Source organism: Manis javanica, chromosome 13 (genome assembly GCF_040802235.1).
Source record: "Manis javanica isolate MJ-LG chromosome 13, MJ_LKY, whole genome shotgun sequence".
NCBI classification, from domain to species: domain Eukaryota; kingdom Metazoa; phylum Chordata; class Mammalia; order Pholidota; family Manidae; genus Manis; species Manis javanica.
In genome coordinates this window covers 65,714,738-65,734,395 of record NC_133168.1, presented here as the reverse complement: position 1 = coordinate 65,734,395, position 19,658 = coordinate 65,714,738, and the positions used below count along the sequence as shown (strand labels likewise).

The window sequence follows — 19,658 nt, the reverse complement described above, 5'->3', positions numbered from 1 at the left end:
GCTTAATGGCCGATGGAGGTTCATATTACCTCCCTGTATTTCTAACACACTAAATTTAGATGAAAATAAAGCAACCTATTTTCTCCTAAAAAGCTCTTTAAAATCATTTCAGCACACATATAATAAAAAGGATTAAAAATGATTCTTTTCTTTCTAAGAAATCACCTTATGAAATGGCGATGTGTCATATATACTTCTTTAGACTTCAGTTTACTCACCTATAAAAGGAAGTACCTAGGTCATTGAGTTGTTCTGAGGATTAAATCAGGAAGTCCACATTAAATGCTTCTAAAATGCCTTTAATGTCAATTCAACAAATTTTTGTTGATATTCACAATGTGTAAAGCACTGTTCTAGGTGTTACTATTATTATCATTTTTAGAAATTGCTTGGGCAGGACAGATCGTGCTACTGTCATGTTAATACCTTTGTACTTCCAGAATTATCTACTAGGTCTGTAAGGCAGTGGGCCACAAGAAAGCTAAATTTTGGGAGAAGACGGCTCAGGTGCCAAGGCTGTTAGCACGTAGAGGGTGTTTTAGGGTGTGGGAATGGCGTCCAGGGATACTGCAAGTCTGGAGGCAGGCACAAAGTGGGAGAGATCTATTTAGAAAGATGGAGTTGGAGGATGCAAAAAAAAAAACTTACTAGGAGGACAGTCCATTCTGGTCATGGGCAAAGCAAGGCTGAGAGAGGGACTTAGGTCCCTAATTAGGGGAGAGAACAAACATTGAAGAGCCATCTAAACCATGGAGTGTGCAGTTTGCAATGACCAGAGACTGCCATATATACTCGCCATCATCCTGGAAAAGCCTCCATGACTGGACTGAAGGCTGGTGCGGCGGAGCTCCCCGGGCAGAGGGGGACACACTTCAGAAGAGCAAGGAGCTTGGACCAGGGCCATAAGGCAGGACTGCCCAGCTCTACTCTTCCCCTTGGCTTAGAGCTGCTAAGCCACACTACCTAGGTTTATGCACCTGTCTCTGTGCCCTTTCCTCTGCTCCCGTGGGACATTTCAGGTCTACCTCCCTGGGCTGGGCTGGAGCTCTAAGAGGAAGCTACTTTGCATTCTATTGAACTGGCTGGGTAAGCCCCTCCCGGAGGGGAGCACAGAAGCCCTGAGGCAAGGACAAGGTCAGCAAGAGGGACAAGTCTCATGGCCATTAAATGGGTGAATATCTATAATGTGCTCACACAATGCCCATAGTAAGTACAATATCAGTGTTTGTTAAATAAGTGACTAAGTTGCCTTTCCTAGCAGAAAATGTCATTCCTGGGAAGGATGACCTTTACTTATGTTTAGCAAGGAAGGTGACATTTCTGTACAACTGATATCCACCCAGGCTCTTGGAGGAACACCACCACCTGTATCTCAGAGCAAGGAGGAACATCGTGCACAATTCAATCCCTGGGCCAAAGAATGTCTCCACTACAGCATATTAGTAATACCGCTCACAAAACGTTCTCAGATCATGAAAACGGATTCCAGCGAGAAGAAACCTCGGGTATCTTTCAAAGATGCGTCTGAGCCCTTAAAAAGGCTGTGCTTAAAAAGGAGTTGAGATTGTCAGGACCCAGAGAAATGGCATGCCTTCTTAATGGGGATGCATGCCAGGAAAGACTGAAATGAAGGCCTTTCACTGAATGAACTAGATAAAAAAACAAGATTTTATTTTTACAATGCTCATCTGATAGTATCTGGAGATATTTTTCAGGAAAAAATTCAAATAAAAATCAGATCAAAATAATGGAAACAAGAATCAGACAAATGAGAATTAAAATTCTATAATGAAACTATATGATACGTGAATGGAATAAAACTACTTTCAAACTCTGTTTAAAAAGCAACTTAGGTCTATATAGCTAAGGTTTGAGTTGCTTGAAGTGGAAAGGTTCAGGGCTACACACAAAAAAGAGGGCAGTGGCAAATTGTTTTTCTTGCACTAACTAACCTTCAGATTTGAGGATTGGAGGAATAGGACACCTGGTCACCCAGGTAGGCCCTTCCAGGTAGTTGTCCCAGAAATGCTCAGTGAGTAGCTCTGCTTTCCAAGGTGTCCCCCAAACTCTGCCAGGAAAGGGCATCAGAAAGGATGGAAGGATGGGAGAAGGAGCATCGGGTACACCATCTAACGAACAGCAGTTCCCGCGGGCCATCAGGAAGGTAGCAGCCACGGCCTCTGTCTTCAAGAAGCCTCTGCAGACTTTATGGCCAAAAAGGATGACTCCTCTATCTCATGCAAATGACTAAGGATGAGCAAGCCCTGTCCCAAGGGGTCCACACTGAGAGTTTCTTGTTTCATCTCTGCTCAATTGCCCCCTTCCCACTATCCTCTTTTCTTCTGATCTTGAAAGTGGAAGATGCCACAAAGCCGGTGGAAAGCACACAGGGTTTGGAGCCTGACAGGCTCAGCGTCTCACCAGCTGTGAGATCTCAGATGTAGTCCCTAGACTGTGTGGTGTTTTCTCCTCTGTGGGTGGGGATCATCCTATCTAGCCTGTCTTGCCCCTGTGACAGTTAGGAATATGCATGTAGAGCACAGAACATAGAGCCTGGGCATGGCTGAGGCTGATACACTGTGGCTATCTGTGATATGTATTTACTACACTAAAGGTAGACAACACAGAAAAGTCTACAGGGGAAAATTAAAACGCTCCAGAATCCATAAGCACAATGAACAACTGCTGTTCTGTTGGTGTTTTTTTTCTTTCTGGTTTGTTCTTCTAAGCATGTTGTTTGTGTACTATAACCATGGATAGATACTATATAATATAAATTAATAGGGTGTTTGATCTTTCATTGTTTTTGAGTATTTTCCAGTGTCATTAAAAATTCTTCAAATGGCCTTGTAATATTTCATTGTATTACTATAAAGTCACTTAATTTAATCTTTCCCCAAATTTTATATCCCCCCCCCAATTCCTTCCTTCAACAAAGAGAGGCAATCTGGCATAGAGGACAGCACTCATCTTTGTTCAAAGCCAGGATCTGCTGCTTGTTAGCTGCTTAGAACGTGGGCAGATCTCATTATCACTGAGACTCCAGATCCTCATCTGAAAATGGGGGTGAACAGGATTTCCACCCGGTTTAGTTTCCTAGGGCTGCCAAAAATTGCCCTAAACTGGGTGGCTTAAAACAGCCCGAATGTATTTGTTCACCGTTCAGGAGGTTTGAAGTCTAAAATCAAGGTTTCAGTAGGGCCACGCTCCCTCTGAAGACTGTAGGGGAGCCTCTTTCTGCTTCCTTCTGTTTCTGACCATCCTACGGACAGTCTTTGGTCTTCTTTGTCTCGTGGCAGCATAATTCCCATCTTTACCTCTCTCTTCACCTGGCTTTCTTCTCTGTGTCTCTGAATCTCCCTCTCCTTACATGGACACCAGTCATTGGATTTAGGGTCCTGCTAATCCAATACGATCACATCTTAATGTTGCTATATCTGCAAAGACCCAAACAAGGTCACATTCACAGATATAGCAGGTAACGTAGATCAAAATGTATCTTTTTGGAGGACACAATATAACAACAAAACACTACCTAACAGAGTTGTGAGAAAGAAGTGAGCCAATGTACATTGAAGGTTCTTTGCTAATTGTAAAAGTGCTATCCCTATATGAATTGCTACTATTAAAGATTTTAGGTAAAAAAGGCATCAGGTTCAGGAAGGCAGAGTTTCAAAGTACCCCATCTCTTTGAGTTTAGGTGTTTGATCATTGTTACAGGGCAGCAGTTTGAGCTTTGAAGCCAAGAAGGCAAAACTGCAGAGGAATCCTGGTGCTTCCTCGGCCCCAGATGCCTGGGGTGTGGTCTTTCCCACTGGATGGCCTTCCAACTCACTGACCCGGGCAGCTCAAGCTGGTAGGAGAATCTACAGCAGTGCTTTTCAAACAAGCTCTAATTTTTTTCCTTCCATAATCCATCACAGATTGATACTTTAGTAAACTATAATAAAAGTGAGTTTTTAGAAAAATGATCATAGTTATGGCAAATTACCATTAGAGTTTTTAAAGGCTTAGTCTCCATTCCTGCCCTTATCCCATCATGGGCTGGTAGCAAGCAGCTTGTGGTCTGGCACCGGTCTCCAGACCACACTTTGAGAAGCGCTGCTCGGCCATGGCCAGGCCCGCAGAAGGCCCAGGGGCCCCGCCAGAGCAGGGTCCCAAGTCCCAGGCCTCTGAGGAGAGGGGGTGACTGATTCCCAACCTCCAGCCCCATTCCAGGGGGCATGCCTGGCTGGGGAAAGCAAACACCTCCCACACCTTAGTCTCAGTGTTTTCTTTGAGTTTGTTTTCCCACTGACTTACTTCCCTTTCAGTCTGAGCTTTAAAAACAGCTTTCTGAGTGAATGCAGAGATCCCAGCAGTCCAAACACCACGGCTCATATGGAATGCATTTACAGAGCAGAGGAGGGAATACTCGAACAGAGTGGTTATATGATTTTGAACTGGCTTGGACATGGCGTAGATGGAATTTCAGAGCTGGCTTTTGTTTGCGTTCGTCATGAAACATTTGTTAAATGAAATGCTGCTACTGCTTCTAAAGCAGCTGCCGCCGAGAAACCTCCTCAATGGCTGCTGCTTCTTCTGGACACTAACTGACAACGTTCACAGCTGAGGGCCTTGACATTCCCGCCTGCATGCTTTCCCACTACCCTTGCATCAGTTACGGAAGACATTTCCCCGAAGTGACACGTGACAGCACACGAAACCGAGACTCGTGTTTCTGCCAGGTTACATGAAAAGGGTGTCTCAGGAATGGCTGTGTGCTCTGCTTCTGGACATGAGGCTGTTTTTTCATCAGTTCTTATCATTTACTTTCTCTCCCCTTAAAGACATCTCCAAAAGGGCCCTGATTTGTCCTCCAGGTACTTTTTGAAACATAGTTTGGAGCTTCATCATAGCAACACCATTCGGTAAAAGCCCAATGGGGTTTAATTAATAAATTACCATGAAGGGATCTTGTTCTCATCTGTTCTCCTTTTGAAATTTCACCAGTACTATAATCCCAGGGTGCAGATGCTGAAGGCAGTGCTCTGGTAGCTCCACTCACATCATAGCTATGCAGCTATCACATGAAGGAAACGTGTGTAACAGATGTAGCCTAGGGCCCGTAAACACAAAACCGGTAGCAGAATCTTAAAGTTCAGGCAGTTAGAACATTCTCAGCTAAATGTAGTAGGCTGATTATGTGCCTTCAACTCCTTTCCTTTGAAAATTTAAAATGGCAGTACAGGATAATAATTTTATAAAAGACTGCAAGATCACAAGGAGATTTGTAAAAGGATGTCAGAACTGGAGAAGGATGTCAGTGGAAAACAGCCCTCACCAACTTTCTGGAAGGTGAAAGCAGTTGGAGGTATGCATTCAACATAGCAGAGCAGAGAAGCCCATTTGAAGTGTTGGAAGTGAGGACATATATCAAGAGTGCCAACTCACCCTGCTGAGTCCCTGAAAAACAGAGTGGCAACTCCAGGGATTCCAGAGGGAAAGCTGAGCATGCAGGCAGTCTGGATAGGAGGTACTTGGGTCCCACATTCCCTCCACAGATGCATGTAGCCAGGTCTTTTGCAATGCTTCTCCCCCATTCTCTAGGGGAGCGGGGGCGGGATTCTCCTTTGCCCAGCAGCAGGCAATTTTAGGATTAGCCTCCAGGGAATTTGGACAGAAGCTCCAGACTGATTTGCTAACCCAGAGGAGAGAAACAAGAGGCACGGGCTAAAATAAGAACAATCAGGTGGATGGTGTGTTGAATGTGGACCTTGAGAGTGGGGGACCCACATCAGCCACCAGATGTTTGCCCCACTCTCCTACCCCTGCCTCACTTCTCATCCAGCAAGCAGATGTTTGTAGAATTCTTCAGTTCAGAAACTGAACAAACTCCAAAGAAAAAAGACCTATAATCACTAACAAATGTTTCCCCAGCAAAACCTCTATTGCTGTTTGATTATCCCAAGTGGAGTCCATTAGTTGATAAGCCTCTTTGCAGAGCACTTTCAATGAGCTCTTTATTGTCTCACCGTTCAATATAAATTCTGACAAAGATTAACTGAGGAAGCCTTAAGACTGAAAAAGAGAGGCCCAACCCAACCCCGACAGTAAAAAGGAATCCAGAGCAAATAGAGATAATGCAGGAGTAGATGAAAACATTTTTAAAAGTCTCTATAATTTTGAGACATTTGAGGTAGTATTGCAGCCAATAAATAGGAACAAGATATTATGTAAGAAGAAAGAAAAAAAGATTTAAAGAGAGTTCTTGGAGAATAGAAAATTCAACAGAATGATTGAAATACAAACTGAGAAGCTCTTCTTCCAAAGCGAAAAAATTGAAGAGATAGAAATTATGAGAGGAAAAAATAATAAAGCACATAGAAAGGATGATTCTAGGGGTGAAATGCAAAAAAGGATGAAATGCAAAAGGGAAAATGGTGGCAATAAAATCATGAAAGAAATAAGACAAGAAAAACCCTCAGAAATGAAAGACATGAATTATAAGCTTCAAAATAATTACTGAATACTCAGCACACTGAGGCATATTATTGTAAAATTTCATAAGAGAAATAAAGGGAAGTCCCCAGGAGTGGGGAGGAGGGGGAACATTGAGAAAGCCAGATAAAAGGAAGTGGGAAATGGAATGTATGTATGAAGAAACCCAGAACCCAGCCAAACTGGCAAGAGAGGAGAGAGAATATTGAGCTTTTCAGACATTCAGTGACCCAGTGAATTTACCTTCCATGAGCCTTTTATCAGGAAGCAACTTGGGAATATCTTGGAGTAAAATAAATTATTAAATCAAGAAATAACATCTGTGGGATCCAAGGGACCCAGGATTCAAAACAGAAATGTGGTAAAGGGGAATTGCATGACAGCTGTACAGGCAGCTTCTGAGTAATCAGTTCAGATTGAAGTGGGGTGTTAGAGAGCTCTGTGTGGGAAGGAGGAGGAAGGGGGGAAACTCATAATAACATTTTAAAAAAATCAAAGGTAATACTGATACAACAGATCTAATTGCACATATGAACATTCTGATAGTTACAAATAAATTTAAGCAAATTAAAAAAAACCCAAGGCAATAATTAATTCCAGGAAAAACAATAAGTTGTATAAGAAATGAAACAAAATCACATTGTACCACTGCTTGGATCAGAAGCAATCAAATGTATACAGTCATGGTAATGTAAACATCTAATGACTATGCATCTAAAATGTGCATACAACCATATTAGGAGGATTGAGAGGGGGAAAAGGAAGTAGAGGTGAGGGTGATAGAATAAGAACAATGTCTCAAATAAATAAATCAAGAGATAGCAGCCTACTATTAGTAGCAGCCTACTTTAACCTACTAGTATGCTGCATACTATTTACAAATACCATGGTGATTATCAGAAGAAACAGCCAACTGTGCTCAAAGTGTTTGCCTCTGCAAAATCAGACTTTGTGATGGGAAGATTAGAATAGGAAACTGCTGCTTTTCATTATACATCTTTTTGTACTATTTGATTTTTTAAATTCTATACATGCATTACTTTAATAAATGAAATATGGTTAAAAAACAGGGAGGTAAAAGTTCTAGGGATACAAGTTTTGAAAAAGAACTCCAGTGGTGTCTGGCTGTGACCATACAGCAGAAGTCCCTAAGAGCACATGGTACTCACTGAGGAGGTAAGACTTTCCACAGTATCTGAAACTTCCCCTCGACAAGTAAAACTTTCCTATTCTCGTCGGTGGGGAATTATGCTGGCTTTCTCTATGGACTTGTGGACAATGAAATGCATGTGCTTAATTTAGCCCACAAAGAACGGCCAAAAAAAAAAACCCCAGCCATGTTCTGTGCACAGGTATGTTTGTAGTTCTTCACTGTATTCCTTCACAGGTCCAGATCCTGTGCAAGATTTGAAAAGCTAGGACATTGTATGTTGATAAAAATGTCTGAGACATTAAAAAAATACAGATCAGGAAATGGTATTTTTATTTGAAAAATATTTAGTTGAACAAAAATAGAAACTTCCATTATAAAATGTTGAGTCATGCAAAAATGGGTAAGGATTGCACTCCACCCCAGCTGGGGGTGCATTTAAAATGAAGAAAGTCAGAGAGGCAAAACCATGAGCCAAGGGCACAAAGACAGCTCTGAAATGCTCTGTCTAGTCCTCTTTCCACATCACCACCTTAATTCATGCGGCAGACATTCACAGTTGGGCATGAAAGAGCAGGAAGATCACAGGGTGTGTTACAAAGACCAACTATCACCCCCTGGGGTCAGGTCCTTTTTTAACTTTCTTTGCTCAGGCTTTAGAAGCATTTTAGTTTTGTGGAGGTATCAGGAAAGTCCAAAAGTTGAAATTTGTGGTGACTAATTCCACCCCTTAGTAATACTCTTACTCAATGCAAAGCATATTCCTGTCAAGCTCAACTAAAAACTGCTCCAAGTAGAAGTGATCGAATTCTAAAGTAGAAGATATTCACCTCTAAACACAGAAGAATGCCGGTACCTCCACCACAGACCAAGATATTATTAGCCAGCTTTTTGTTGGGGAAATGAATCATAACAGAGAAAACTGTATGTCCCCATGCCTGGCTGCACTGTGGGGGGCATCTGGGGTTCTCCACAGGATGAGGTTGGGACCCAAGGAGATGAGCTTCTCAGGGTATGTGAGAGGGAGGCAGGGCTGGACGATCTGCTCTGCCAAGGACTCCCAAGGAGGGGGGCCAGGAAGATGAGAGGCAGCGTCAGGGGACACGGCCAGCTCAGGCCTGGGTCAGGGAGTGACTCATAACAGACAGGGAGCCGACGATGGTGGGCAAAGGGGTGAGTCAGGTTGGTGAGGCAGGGCAGTGGTGGTGTCTGGAGGTGTATGGTGGGACCCCCAGGACTGTGCAAGGCACACAGGGCCCAGAGGAGCTGATGGCGGCTGGGTCTCAGGCACAGAGACAGGGAAAAAAGGAAGGAGGAATGCTAGCGCTAGGAACTTAAGGATCAGGCAGGATCCCTGACCATCCTGAAGGAGAGGAGGATCCTTGGGTGGTGGTCAGGCTTGGCAGAGGGGAGGGAAACTGGAGTGGGGCTAGGGGAGTGACACATGGCCCTCTGGCAACTGTGGCTTGGACACTGAGTCTGAGATTGGCATGAATGACTCCATTCCAGGTTGTACCGCGTAGAGCACAGAGCCTGCTGATACTTTTCCTGCCTTGGGAAGCATGTCTTAGCAGCGGATTGCGTGAGCTGTGGCGAATTAAGGCACCCAGCTCCTAGTGGCGAGGTCAGCAGGCAAGGGCTGAGGGGGCCTCTTGCTGCCCTCACTGGGCACTTCTGTGCTTTTGCACCTCCCAGCCTACACTCGTGTCATTTTTATTTTTTTCCTGCCTAAAATGCCTTCTTCCATGTCCCCCTGGTGAATGCATATACACCCTTCATGGCCTGGCACAAACGTCTCCACAAGGAAATGCTCCCCAGCCCTGTCTGAGGGCTTTCAAGCTAGACACTGTTTTCAAGACCGTTCTACCGCCCTTCCCTGACACTGGCATACTGCGCGTACAAACCCCCACTGCATGTGTTACTTGAATTTTTCTGGCATGTTCACATTATACCCGCATCTTAAATATTGGTTTTCACAGAAGAGAGATAATTTTGCAAAGTTGTTACTAGAAAAATAATGTCTGTAAATTGAGTTGTAGTTTCCTGTTTTTCTTAAAAAACAAAACTGGAGATGTCTGCCTGAAAGAATGCTGGTCCCAAGGCAAATTCATGAGCAAGTGAAAAATACATTTAAAAATAATAAAATTCAAGGCGATTATTATTTCCAGTAAAACAAACAATTATAGTTGAAATAGGTCAAAAGTATATATATATGTATATGTACTTTTAATTTGTATTACATATATAGGTATGTATATACATATGTACATATATAAATATTAAAGTACATAAAATGCTGCAATTTAAGCTTCCATAAAATCAATTAAACGTGTCTAGAGGCTGAAACCTTGTGGGAAAGTGATTTTTCTGTAAATTGACTAAAGCTATCAGTCTGCAGTCCCCTCAGAAAAGTGCTCACTGAAAAACCCTAAGAATTTAGGAGTTAATTTAAAGGGGTGTTCTCATTATATGTTAATTTTAGCTATTGACTCAATAGCTATAGTTGAAAGACTTATATGCTTTCAGTTTTAATTTTTAGAGACAATTTTAAAGGTCTAGCACTACTGTTCCTCTTCCCCAGCCCCCGGTCCCCAAAAAGGCATCAGGTGCTGCCAAATGGATGCATTTCAGAAGTATTTTCTTCTGTGTGGATTACTGCACACTGGTTTAAGATAACACCTTAGTGATCCATGATGATTTTCTAACTCACATTCCTTAGTGAACAGACTATATATTGAATAGAGATAATCTATAGATTTTATTTTTAAGCTCTTCCCTTCGACTGCAATATATACTATGAATGCTTAATACCCACTAACCTCTGAATCAGTGATTAAATGGGAAGAATTTTTAGAGGGTCACAGGTTTATGGTATTTACGGTGGTTTCTGGGGACAGAAGCTTGAATGTCTGTGGTTACTTAGGACTTGGGACTGTGGCAAGTTGTTCAACTTTGAATCTCTTTGAATCTCAGCTTCCTTGTTTAGAAAATGAGACACAGACTGTTTTCCTCTACTTCAGAGGATTTGTGTGAGAACCAAATGAGGTAGATTATCTATATCAAAGTGCTTTATGAACTGCAACTGTTATGCAAATTATTATTACTTAGAAACTGTTATTGTTTTCTGATACAAGGCTATTCACTCAGATATGACTGCTGTACAATAAGGGATTTAGTGGTGTGAACATGAATGGATGTACACATATAATGCAATGCCAACATGATTAAAATCTGAGCCTAGGACATGGCTGGTGAAAAACTCTTCCCTTCAACTGCAATATATATTATGAAATCTTTATGGAGAATATTGATGCCAGAAGAACCAACAGCAAAGTGGAGTCGTCCTGTTTTATGACTTATAATTGGCTTCCTGAAATAACTTCATTGGTCTCCATAGTTGGATGGTTTGAATTTTTCCTGTCAGTTCCATCTCTGTGAGGTTCCAGAATGTTTTTGAATTTTGTTGTAGCACAAAAACAATAGGATATGGAAAATAAAAATGAAATTAAAAGGTGCACCTTTTTAATCTAGACATTGTAGAATGATGGGTCATTTTTATAAAACTAGAGTTGACAGTATGTAGTTTTTAACCTCCATGAATTTATTTGATGGTAAAACTCCATCCACATGCCCAACCCATTGGCCCTCATAAATAAAGCAGTTTGGACTGTTGCAATCAGTTTTACTTGGAATCCTTTTGATAATCAGGAACCCACTGTTAGGCCCCAAATTAGGCATAATTATATGTGTTCAAGCATTATGTAAACTGTCTGCAGATGCAAACTATTAGGAAAAGAGACAGGATTCCTTGAGAAAATGGAGAAACACTGCCACCTGTTGGACAAAATTTAACACAGTAACAGCTTTCAGAAGTACTAATTCTCATATGGAAAATAAACTAAAGGTTTTTCAAGAACTAAATCCTAGGGTCTTACTTAAAGTCCACTGAATATTTGGACACTCATCCTATATCTACTAGACAACATGATATATAACAGAAAAATTCAACACGCAGCACAAATTAATGGTAATTGGCTCCAATCACATCTCAATAGTGGGTTTCATTTAAAGTTGAACTCTTAACTCCCTGACATTTCTGGTAAGAATTCAGGCATAAAAACAGATAATTAAACATAAAAACCCTCAGTAATTTTTATAATGTGTGTTTCTGGCCCCTGAAAGTGTCACTGGAGTACTATTTCCAGTAAACATTCCCTATGATTGTTTCAGGAATAGGGTATTGGCCAGAATATAATTGTCCCCCTCCTCTTGAGTCAGAAATAGTATTTCCTAAAGGAACATGATTTAATAGTCTCAGGTCAGCTGTAACTGATAAAATAAGTCAAGGTCTATCATTACCTATTTATCTGTCTCTCTTTCTTTTTTAGTATAAAAGTTACAAAGAGAAGCTCTACTGAAGCCGTAGTTTCTCACAGAGCAAGAAGCCATGTCTCTCTCCCATGAGGTGGCTGGCAAGCTAGTTATTGACACACATCATACATTAAGCTCTGGATCCAATCCATGGATTTACATGGATTCAAGCAGGCAACAATCTTGTGAAGTAGATGGCACTGCATCTTTTACAGATGGGGAAACAAAGGTTAGAGGGGTTGTCTTGTCTCTGGCTATCTAGCCGGTAAGCAGAAAAGCAGCTACAGGTACCCAGACCGTTTGCTCCACAGTCTGTGTTCTGGTCGTCCTGATAGCCTGTCTTCTCCCAGAAATGCATATGGTATAGAGTGAAAGGGATGGGCATTGTGACCAGAGAGTCTGAGTTGGAATCCCTGGCTTGATCAGCATCATCACCAGCTATAGGACTGCTCCTGAACTCATCACCCTCCAGCCAGGATTCTACTGTGTCCTCTAGGTGGCAATAGCCACCATAACTACACTTGGGAATTACTAAGGCAATGAGGACTGTCTAAGGACTGCTTTTTTGGGGGTTGGAGAAAGAGCACCCTCTAATTGTGCTAACCACCAAAAAGTAGAACAAACAGCTTTAAAACATTACGCTTGATACTTTAGAAGCATAATAATGTTGACCTTGGAGTTCAGCTACTCAAAGCTGAATTTGCCCTGGGTCACAGAGAGAACCACAGCAGAAAGAGGACTAGAAGTCTCTTCTAACTCCCAACTCTCTGTTCTTTCCTTAAAGAATGATCATGCTTTATGATACATAGGCCAGGATTTAATCACTTAGTATTGGTTTTAACTCAGTTTGATATTTTTATTGATAGAGGGATGAAAACTTGAATATTTTCTGCAGCATACTATAGTAAATTTTCTCATTTACATATATGCTATCATTTTTTATGTAAATGTCCTCAGATGTGAATACTGCAATGCAAAAGAACTCAGAGAGTACAGTACTACACTTCTACTGGGAGATCTAGTTATGCATGGACAATGCAAAATTTAAATTTGTACTCCATCATTTATAAAAATATTTAAGTAAAAAATAAAAAGAACCAAAGTATCCAATTTGTGAATGAGCTTAAATCCTCAGTTAGTATGCAAATCATTTATTTGGAATTACGCATTTTCCTTTTGTAATAATTGGTGTCCAGATTCTCAAGACAGCCCTCTGAAGTCTAGTAAATTCCCTTCCATGGCTCCAATGTTTACATTTGTAATGGAACTAGTTTAAAATGAATACTCATGTAATGCTAGTAATGGAGAGTATTTGAAATACAGGGAAAAGGGCTGGATACCTGAGCTTTCAAGTCCTCGGAAAGGAGGAAGGTAAGGGTTAATACTGATCATATAGTTCGAGATTTGGACACTAGGTGGTGCTATTGAACTAGAACAGCTCTGTTATTTGCCAAGTCAGGATTTATCATGAGAAATGTTCATCTAAGGACCGTTCCTATCACAGATACTTATATATGCTCTGACATTTTTTGCTTACTTATTTTGGCTTTTAACACTATTGCTATTTTAGCTCCTAAAGAGATTATGACTAAGAAAAATAGTGAGAGCTCACAGCATGTCAGCTTCTAAGAGCTTTCAGCCCCTGAAGGTGTCCTGCAATACTATTTCCAGTAACATTCCCTGCGGAAAAAAGCATTCATTACTGCTCATGGCTCAGAAACAGGTGAGTTCTGCCCCTTCTTTCCCATTTCAGTGGATGCTTATAAGTTAGTCTTTCTGCTTCTCTGGGTTGGCTCCAGTTGCTCATTTTTCAAAGGTAAGTAATGAGCAAATTGAGATTAATCACTAAAAAATGAGACTGTATTGGTTAAACCAGTGAGGTTGCTCTTAAGTAGTAAGTCTGTTTGTGGCTTGTTTTCCTAATTCAAACTCATACCCAGGGTGGTGGAGTTACTGACTGCTCCCCTAGGGTACTTGCCTCAGTACCAGCAGTTGTGTCCCATCCCCCCACCCCCCCACCACAACCGGTTGGGAAGAAATACCTGAGCCTGTTCTCTTGGTTATCCAATCATGCTAAAGCCTTAATTTTTATTTCATCTTGAGTACTTATATCCTAAACTTTTTCTGAGATATTCTAATGGGGTCTCCAAAGAATGCAAATGTTAATGTAAGAAAGCTTTATTTAAAAAAAAAAACTTCTAAAGACTAAATTTCTCAAATATTTTTGGTAGGAAACAAATTTACTTGTCAGCACACCTTCCTAAAGAAATAAATGCAGGTGGGAGAATGTGGAGGCAAACAGTCAAGCTGTTATTTAGGGAAGTTGTCAACTTCCCAAAGTGGTAGATTATCGGAACAAGTAATACTGATTGGACACAATTAGTGAACAACATTCTAATCCAGAATAAGGGACAACCCATTGGCTAACAGACTTCACTATTTTCCTAGCTCTTCAAAAAGTTAATGGTGCTTTTTCTTCAGTAATGAGACAGCTGTAAATATTTTTCACATTGCTGGAAGGGGATTAACTAAAACTCAGCACACACCTGCATTTCTTTAAATAACAAGAGAAGCACCGGAGAAAAGCAGCCAGTGAAGTGTTTGCATGTTAATCCAGCTCCTCTCAGCTCCAGGTCAGTCAATCTACAAAGATTTAAGTTTCACTACATCCCTTTGTGTCTTAGATTTTAATGTCTCTAGGCTACTCAGTTATACAGATCTTTTATAAAAAGCAAGAGCAATGATTTTAGTGTACCATAATCAGTGAATCTGTACTAAAAAAGGCACTGTCAAGGTGCTTCTGGTGTGAAATGACTACAGTGATTTGCTGCTATTCTTCCTTGAGCCAATCTGACACCAGCTTGCTGGTTTGTGGCAACAAGAAAACAATACAGGTGCTAGTCTCTGCAGAGGCTAAAATATATTGAGAAGCTGGCCAGGAGCAGATGTTCATGCCCTATCTTCTGCCTCGAGGGGCATGGAAACTCTTCTGGACAGAGCAACTGTGGAGTTTCACCTTCAATATTACTGTAGAAGAATCTCTCACGAAGATGCCCCAGAGGCCAGAGAACATGGTGGAAGTTACTGAAGAATCACACGTGTGTGCAATACCACACGATAAAGGCCAAGAGTGGAAATAACAGTGAATAGTCTACACCTTTTCTTCAAAGGAGTCTAATTTAGGATAAGACCCCTCCGTGAACAAAGAACACAGTTAATGTTGTCTTGTAGGGCTAAAAAATTGGTCACAGCATGACTCCTTAAACTGCCTGTTGTTGAATGGGGAAAGGAAGGTCTAGTTTAAAACTGACTAGGGCTTATTATGGTTCTAGCAATTCACACCACATTTCCTGTTGAGGAGACACCGCTGCAGTGCACACGGTTGGGCTCTCAGTTCTGTTCTGCATGTAAGTACCTAGGATTTCTCTCTGAATGACAGAGTTGGGGGACTGAGGCAGTATCCACCAGCCAGCCAGCTTCCTCTTGCAAGTCATCAGCGGTGGCAGGGACACCTATGTAACGTGATCCAGGGCTCCCCTAGGCAAACACCAGTTTACCTGGGCACTGGTACCTGCTGAGGATGCAGGTGTGGTGCAGTGGAATGTGGAATGTGCAGCAGCAGGGACCTTTTTATCTGCTCCTTATTTCTCCAAAGAAGAACATTGGCTCCCGTTTCAGGATGACCAAATGAGACGACAATAGGTTAGTGAATAAGTAGGCAAAAGGCTTATTGTGGCAGCAGTAGGATAAGGAGAACAGGAAAGAAACAAACAACCTTGTTTGTCTCTCAGGATAAAATAATAATGAGAAAAATAAGTGATGGATTTCTGAAAGAAATTGTATTTGCAGGGATCCTATGGGCAAACTCTGTAATCGCTCTGCTGTATTCTCTTTCTTGCTTCTATTGGGAAACCACTACATTTGTTAGAAGAAAATCAGTTTGCTCATTTCAGTTTGCTCCTATTCTACTGCCAGGGTTTGGTATGCCAGAGTGTTTTTGTCACATGAAAGTCAGGACAGAGATATTCCATCACATGAAGGCTCCTTCACACACCCGTGTTCCCATCCGTGGGCTCTGACCAGCATGTGCCTGGTCACTGGTCACCCTGGCAACGCTTGTCAGCAACACTTCCCAAAGGGAACCATCAAACCTTTAAATCATGGCAGTTTGAGTCTGGACTTGAAGCCCAAGATTTTGGCATGTGAATCTTGTGGTTCTAACCTTCCTTTGCCAGACAGGGGAGCTTCCCTTCATGCACACAAGAGGTAATTTCACGCCTCTGTTGCCTGGGCCCTTTGCAAAGTGAGTAACCCTTGAAACAGGGAGGAGTTGAGTTACCTGGGTCTTTGTAGATGCTGAGCACACCCTTGAAGTAATGAGGTAAAAATCTTTCCAGTAAAAGCAGCACATCTTCCAGCTCCTCAAGAATCCCCACGAGCAGGAAGTTCTCATTCACGTTCAGCTTCGCTCGCTCAAGGGCCCACTCACCAGGCTCCCTTTACGGACACAAAGATGATTTTAAAATCAAATATTCATTTCAAAATGCAGTGACAACATGCTGAAAATCTCTCTGTCCACCCGCCACCACCTGCGTCAGTCCACATCCCATTCCTGCAGGGCCAGCTTGCATGCGGCCACCTCCAGCTGGCCTTCCGACGGGCCTTGTCCTCCACGGCTCTCAGCGCAGCCACGTCTACCTGTGCGCAAGGCGTCACCCAAGGCCTTGCACTCAGCCTGCCTGAATGTTCATTTGGAAGAAGAATACAGGCATCAGGTAGGTCCTAATAAACACGGATCAAGGGATGATTAGAATGGCTTTTTAATTGGAGGACCAAACCCCACTTACAAAGTTATAAGTTTGAAATATGAAACTTACTGACATGGTATTTCTGGAGAAATCAAAATAGGTATCAGATCATGTTGGGTAATCCTCTTAGTCTTTTAAAGAGTTCAAAGACAAATCTTTTTTTTTGAATTACAGAAGGAAAACAGCCTAATCTCCTTTGTAAGGCAGCTTGCTGAGCCGACAACAGTTATGTGACTGGGAAATTCTGATGGGGATCATAGCGGCTGCTGGGCTCCAGGCCTGGCTGGCATTTACCATTCAGAGGAATTTGGGCAAGCCAGGGTTCTCTTTTGTAAAATGGTAATAATAAGCTTCACCTAGCTCAACTAATTGTTGTCAAGGGGGAGCAACATAACCATTTGAAAGAGGTTTGAAAATGATCATATGTGAACTGAGATAAGGCACCATGATACTCTTCCCGAGGGTAGAAAGTATATAATTAAAAAAAAAACAACAAACACTTGAAGGAGTTAGAATCATGTTTCTTGGAACAAGTATCTTCATTGTGCCAGAAAGTGAGTTATCCGGTCGGAATCTTCCCAGTATCTGAAGCAGTAACCACCGTGAACCAGGAGGCATTTGTTACGGGGGTGAGGGTGGTGGGGGCTCTTGAACCCAGGACGTTTATGACGAAGCACAAACCCAATACTTCTTGGTGCAGAATAATGACTGTAAACAAAGCCTTGTGTTGTGGTGAGCTCAGCAGAGCAGCCATAACAACACCGGGAATCATTCAGCAGCAATTGGCCCCGAACAAAAACATTCAAGGAGTGAATGGGATTTAGAAACACGTGTCTCCCCTCGTTCTCAGGAACACAACCGACCCTCTGATCAACGTTCCCTTTGGGGAAAAATGTCTCTTCTGGGAGCAGGCTTTATTTTTCTCCAAGCAAAGATAATATCCCTCATCACTACCATTTCTTCTCGAGGCTATACCTTTGTCTAATACAATGGATTTCAACTGTAGCTAGACCAGATCCCTGAAGGGGTGGTTTCAAATGCCTGTGCCCACCTCTGGGACTGTGATTAGGTGTGTGTGTAGGGGTGCTCCTGACTAGTACCCCAGGGACGCTGCGCAGGAGGTGGGCAGACCGCACTTCCAGGGCCTTACTATCAGAGCGAGTCATTTTCTAATAAGGTCTTGCTTCCAAGGAAGCCTGAGGGTTAAGCACGAGCAAGCACTCTCCTCTTTTTCTACTGTGTCTCGTAAGAGAGACAGTATGGGATTTTGGGTGTGAGCGCCCAGGGCCTTAGACCCAGCTGGACATGCCGTGCGGGCCAGCACAGTTGTTGCAGAAGCCCAGGCTTCACTCTCTCAGGGGCCGCGGAGGGACAACCACGAGTCAAGCACACACACAAAAAAAGTGGTTGGTATTCCAGCTACAAAGCTTTATGGGGTGGTCCCACATCCTCTGTCAGAGTCTGATCTGTTAATTTCTTTGCTTATAGGACATCTAGAGTCTCAAATGCGAACCTTAAAGATTAACCGCAAACATTAACTGAATTTCGGAAGGTTGAGAGACGAGAGATTCCAAAGACACCGGCCAGTGTTAGCTGGTGGGTTTTCTGCCTTTGCTCTCCACATTAGCATGCTGTGAGCCTGTTGTAGTCTTTACCTGCATCTGGGATGCTGTCCACAGAAATACGGGATGATGTAAAATAATCTGGGGTTGGAACACTCAGGATAGTTTTCAAGAATACACTCATTGATATCCTAGAAGAGAAAACACGGCAGTCAGATGTCTTGCCGTCTCTGTGGTGCTTTGTCAAATGCTGCAGAGTGGTAAGTATAATTAGTGCTTAAATCACATGGGCAAGCCTTGAGGAGATGCAGAGAATTCATGGATTTCATGAGTAGACTCCCTTTTTGCCTCACACCATTCTGTTCCACTGGCCACATATGGTTAGGGCATTTCTGAGAGGGCCTATTCTGCTGAGGAAACTGCATTTCTGCATTTCCCAGTGGCCTGAAGTCTTTAGCTGGGTCACAGGCACCTTGAGAGAACTTCTACCCAGTGCGATTTGTTGAGCCCCAGAAGTTGCCAGTCAACTGGTATACAGCTGGCACTGTTGAATGGATTCAATGTGACATAATCCTTAATAATTCTGAATTAATCAGAGATCCTTGTATGAGCAACCCTGTAGAAATGTGTTTCCCTGTGTATCCACACATCCTACAAATAATTGTAAGTACCTACAGTGGTCATTTAAAGGATCTGTAGACTTTGGAGGGGCTGTAAAAGCATTACTAATGTTATATTGGATTTGAAAGTGACAGGATGTTTGTGTACAGACATTTTCCCACTTTCAAAGGCCACAATTGTAATTTCCAGATTTTCTATTTCTCTTCTATGAGGTTGTACATTGTGTTTCTGTTCACATCACAAGGGCTTACACTGGCTTGGTGGGGCCTAACAGTCAACTTCTATCAAGGCAGATGACACTGGATACCCCAGATAAGACATGCCTGGTACTTAAATATTTCTAAGGAGAAAAGAAAACTCAATGTATAAACAAACTGAATAGCTATGGGATGTTTTTCCAGAGACAATACTGACAAAGCAGAAAAAGAAGGAATGGTACTTGCAAACATGGTCACATAGTTGATGGTGTTTATAAGGCAGCTGAAGCCACTGTATCTGATATGACTGGGGTAGGTGATTAGTTCAAATTGGGAATCACAAAAATATATCTTAAAAAATTTTTTTTACAACTTTTCTTTTCCCTTCATACTTCTTTGGTTTATATCCCAATTACATGAATTATACAATTACAAGGACATATTCAACTGGAACTAACAAATTTAGCAA

At 42.1% G+C, this 19,658-nt stretch overlaps 1 protein-coding gene across 4 annotated transcripts in view; it reads right to left on the bottom strand.

Annotated features, from left to right (window-relative positions):
• The window catches only part of UST (uronyl 2-sulfotransferase), a 284,724-nt gene that overhangs the window by 40,040 nt on the left and 225,026 nt on the right, over positions 1–19,658 (bottom strand). For 3 of the 4 annotated variants that reach the window (XM_073219734.1, XM_073219731.1, XM_073219732.1), the window contains exons 6-7: positions 18,465–18,562; positions 16,341–16,498 (exon numbers count right to left, since the gene is read on the bottom strand). In XM_073219734.1, coding sequence (XP_073075835.1) covers positions 16,341–16,498; positions 18,465–18,562 — 256 coding nt within the window. Of the gene's footprint in view, positions 1–9,900; positions 11,063–16,340; positions 16,499–18,464; positions 18,563–19,658 lie in introns of those variants that run through there. The other variant, XM_073219733.1, reaches the window with a different exon arrangement.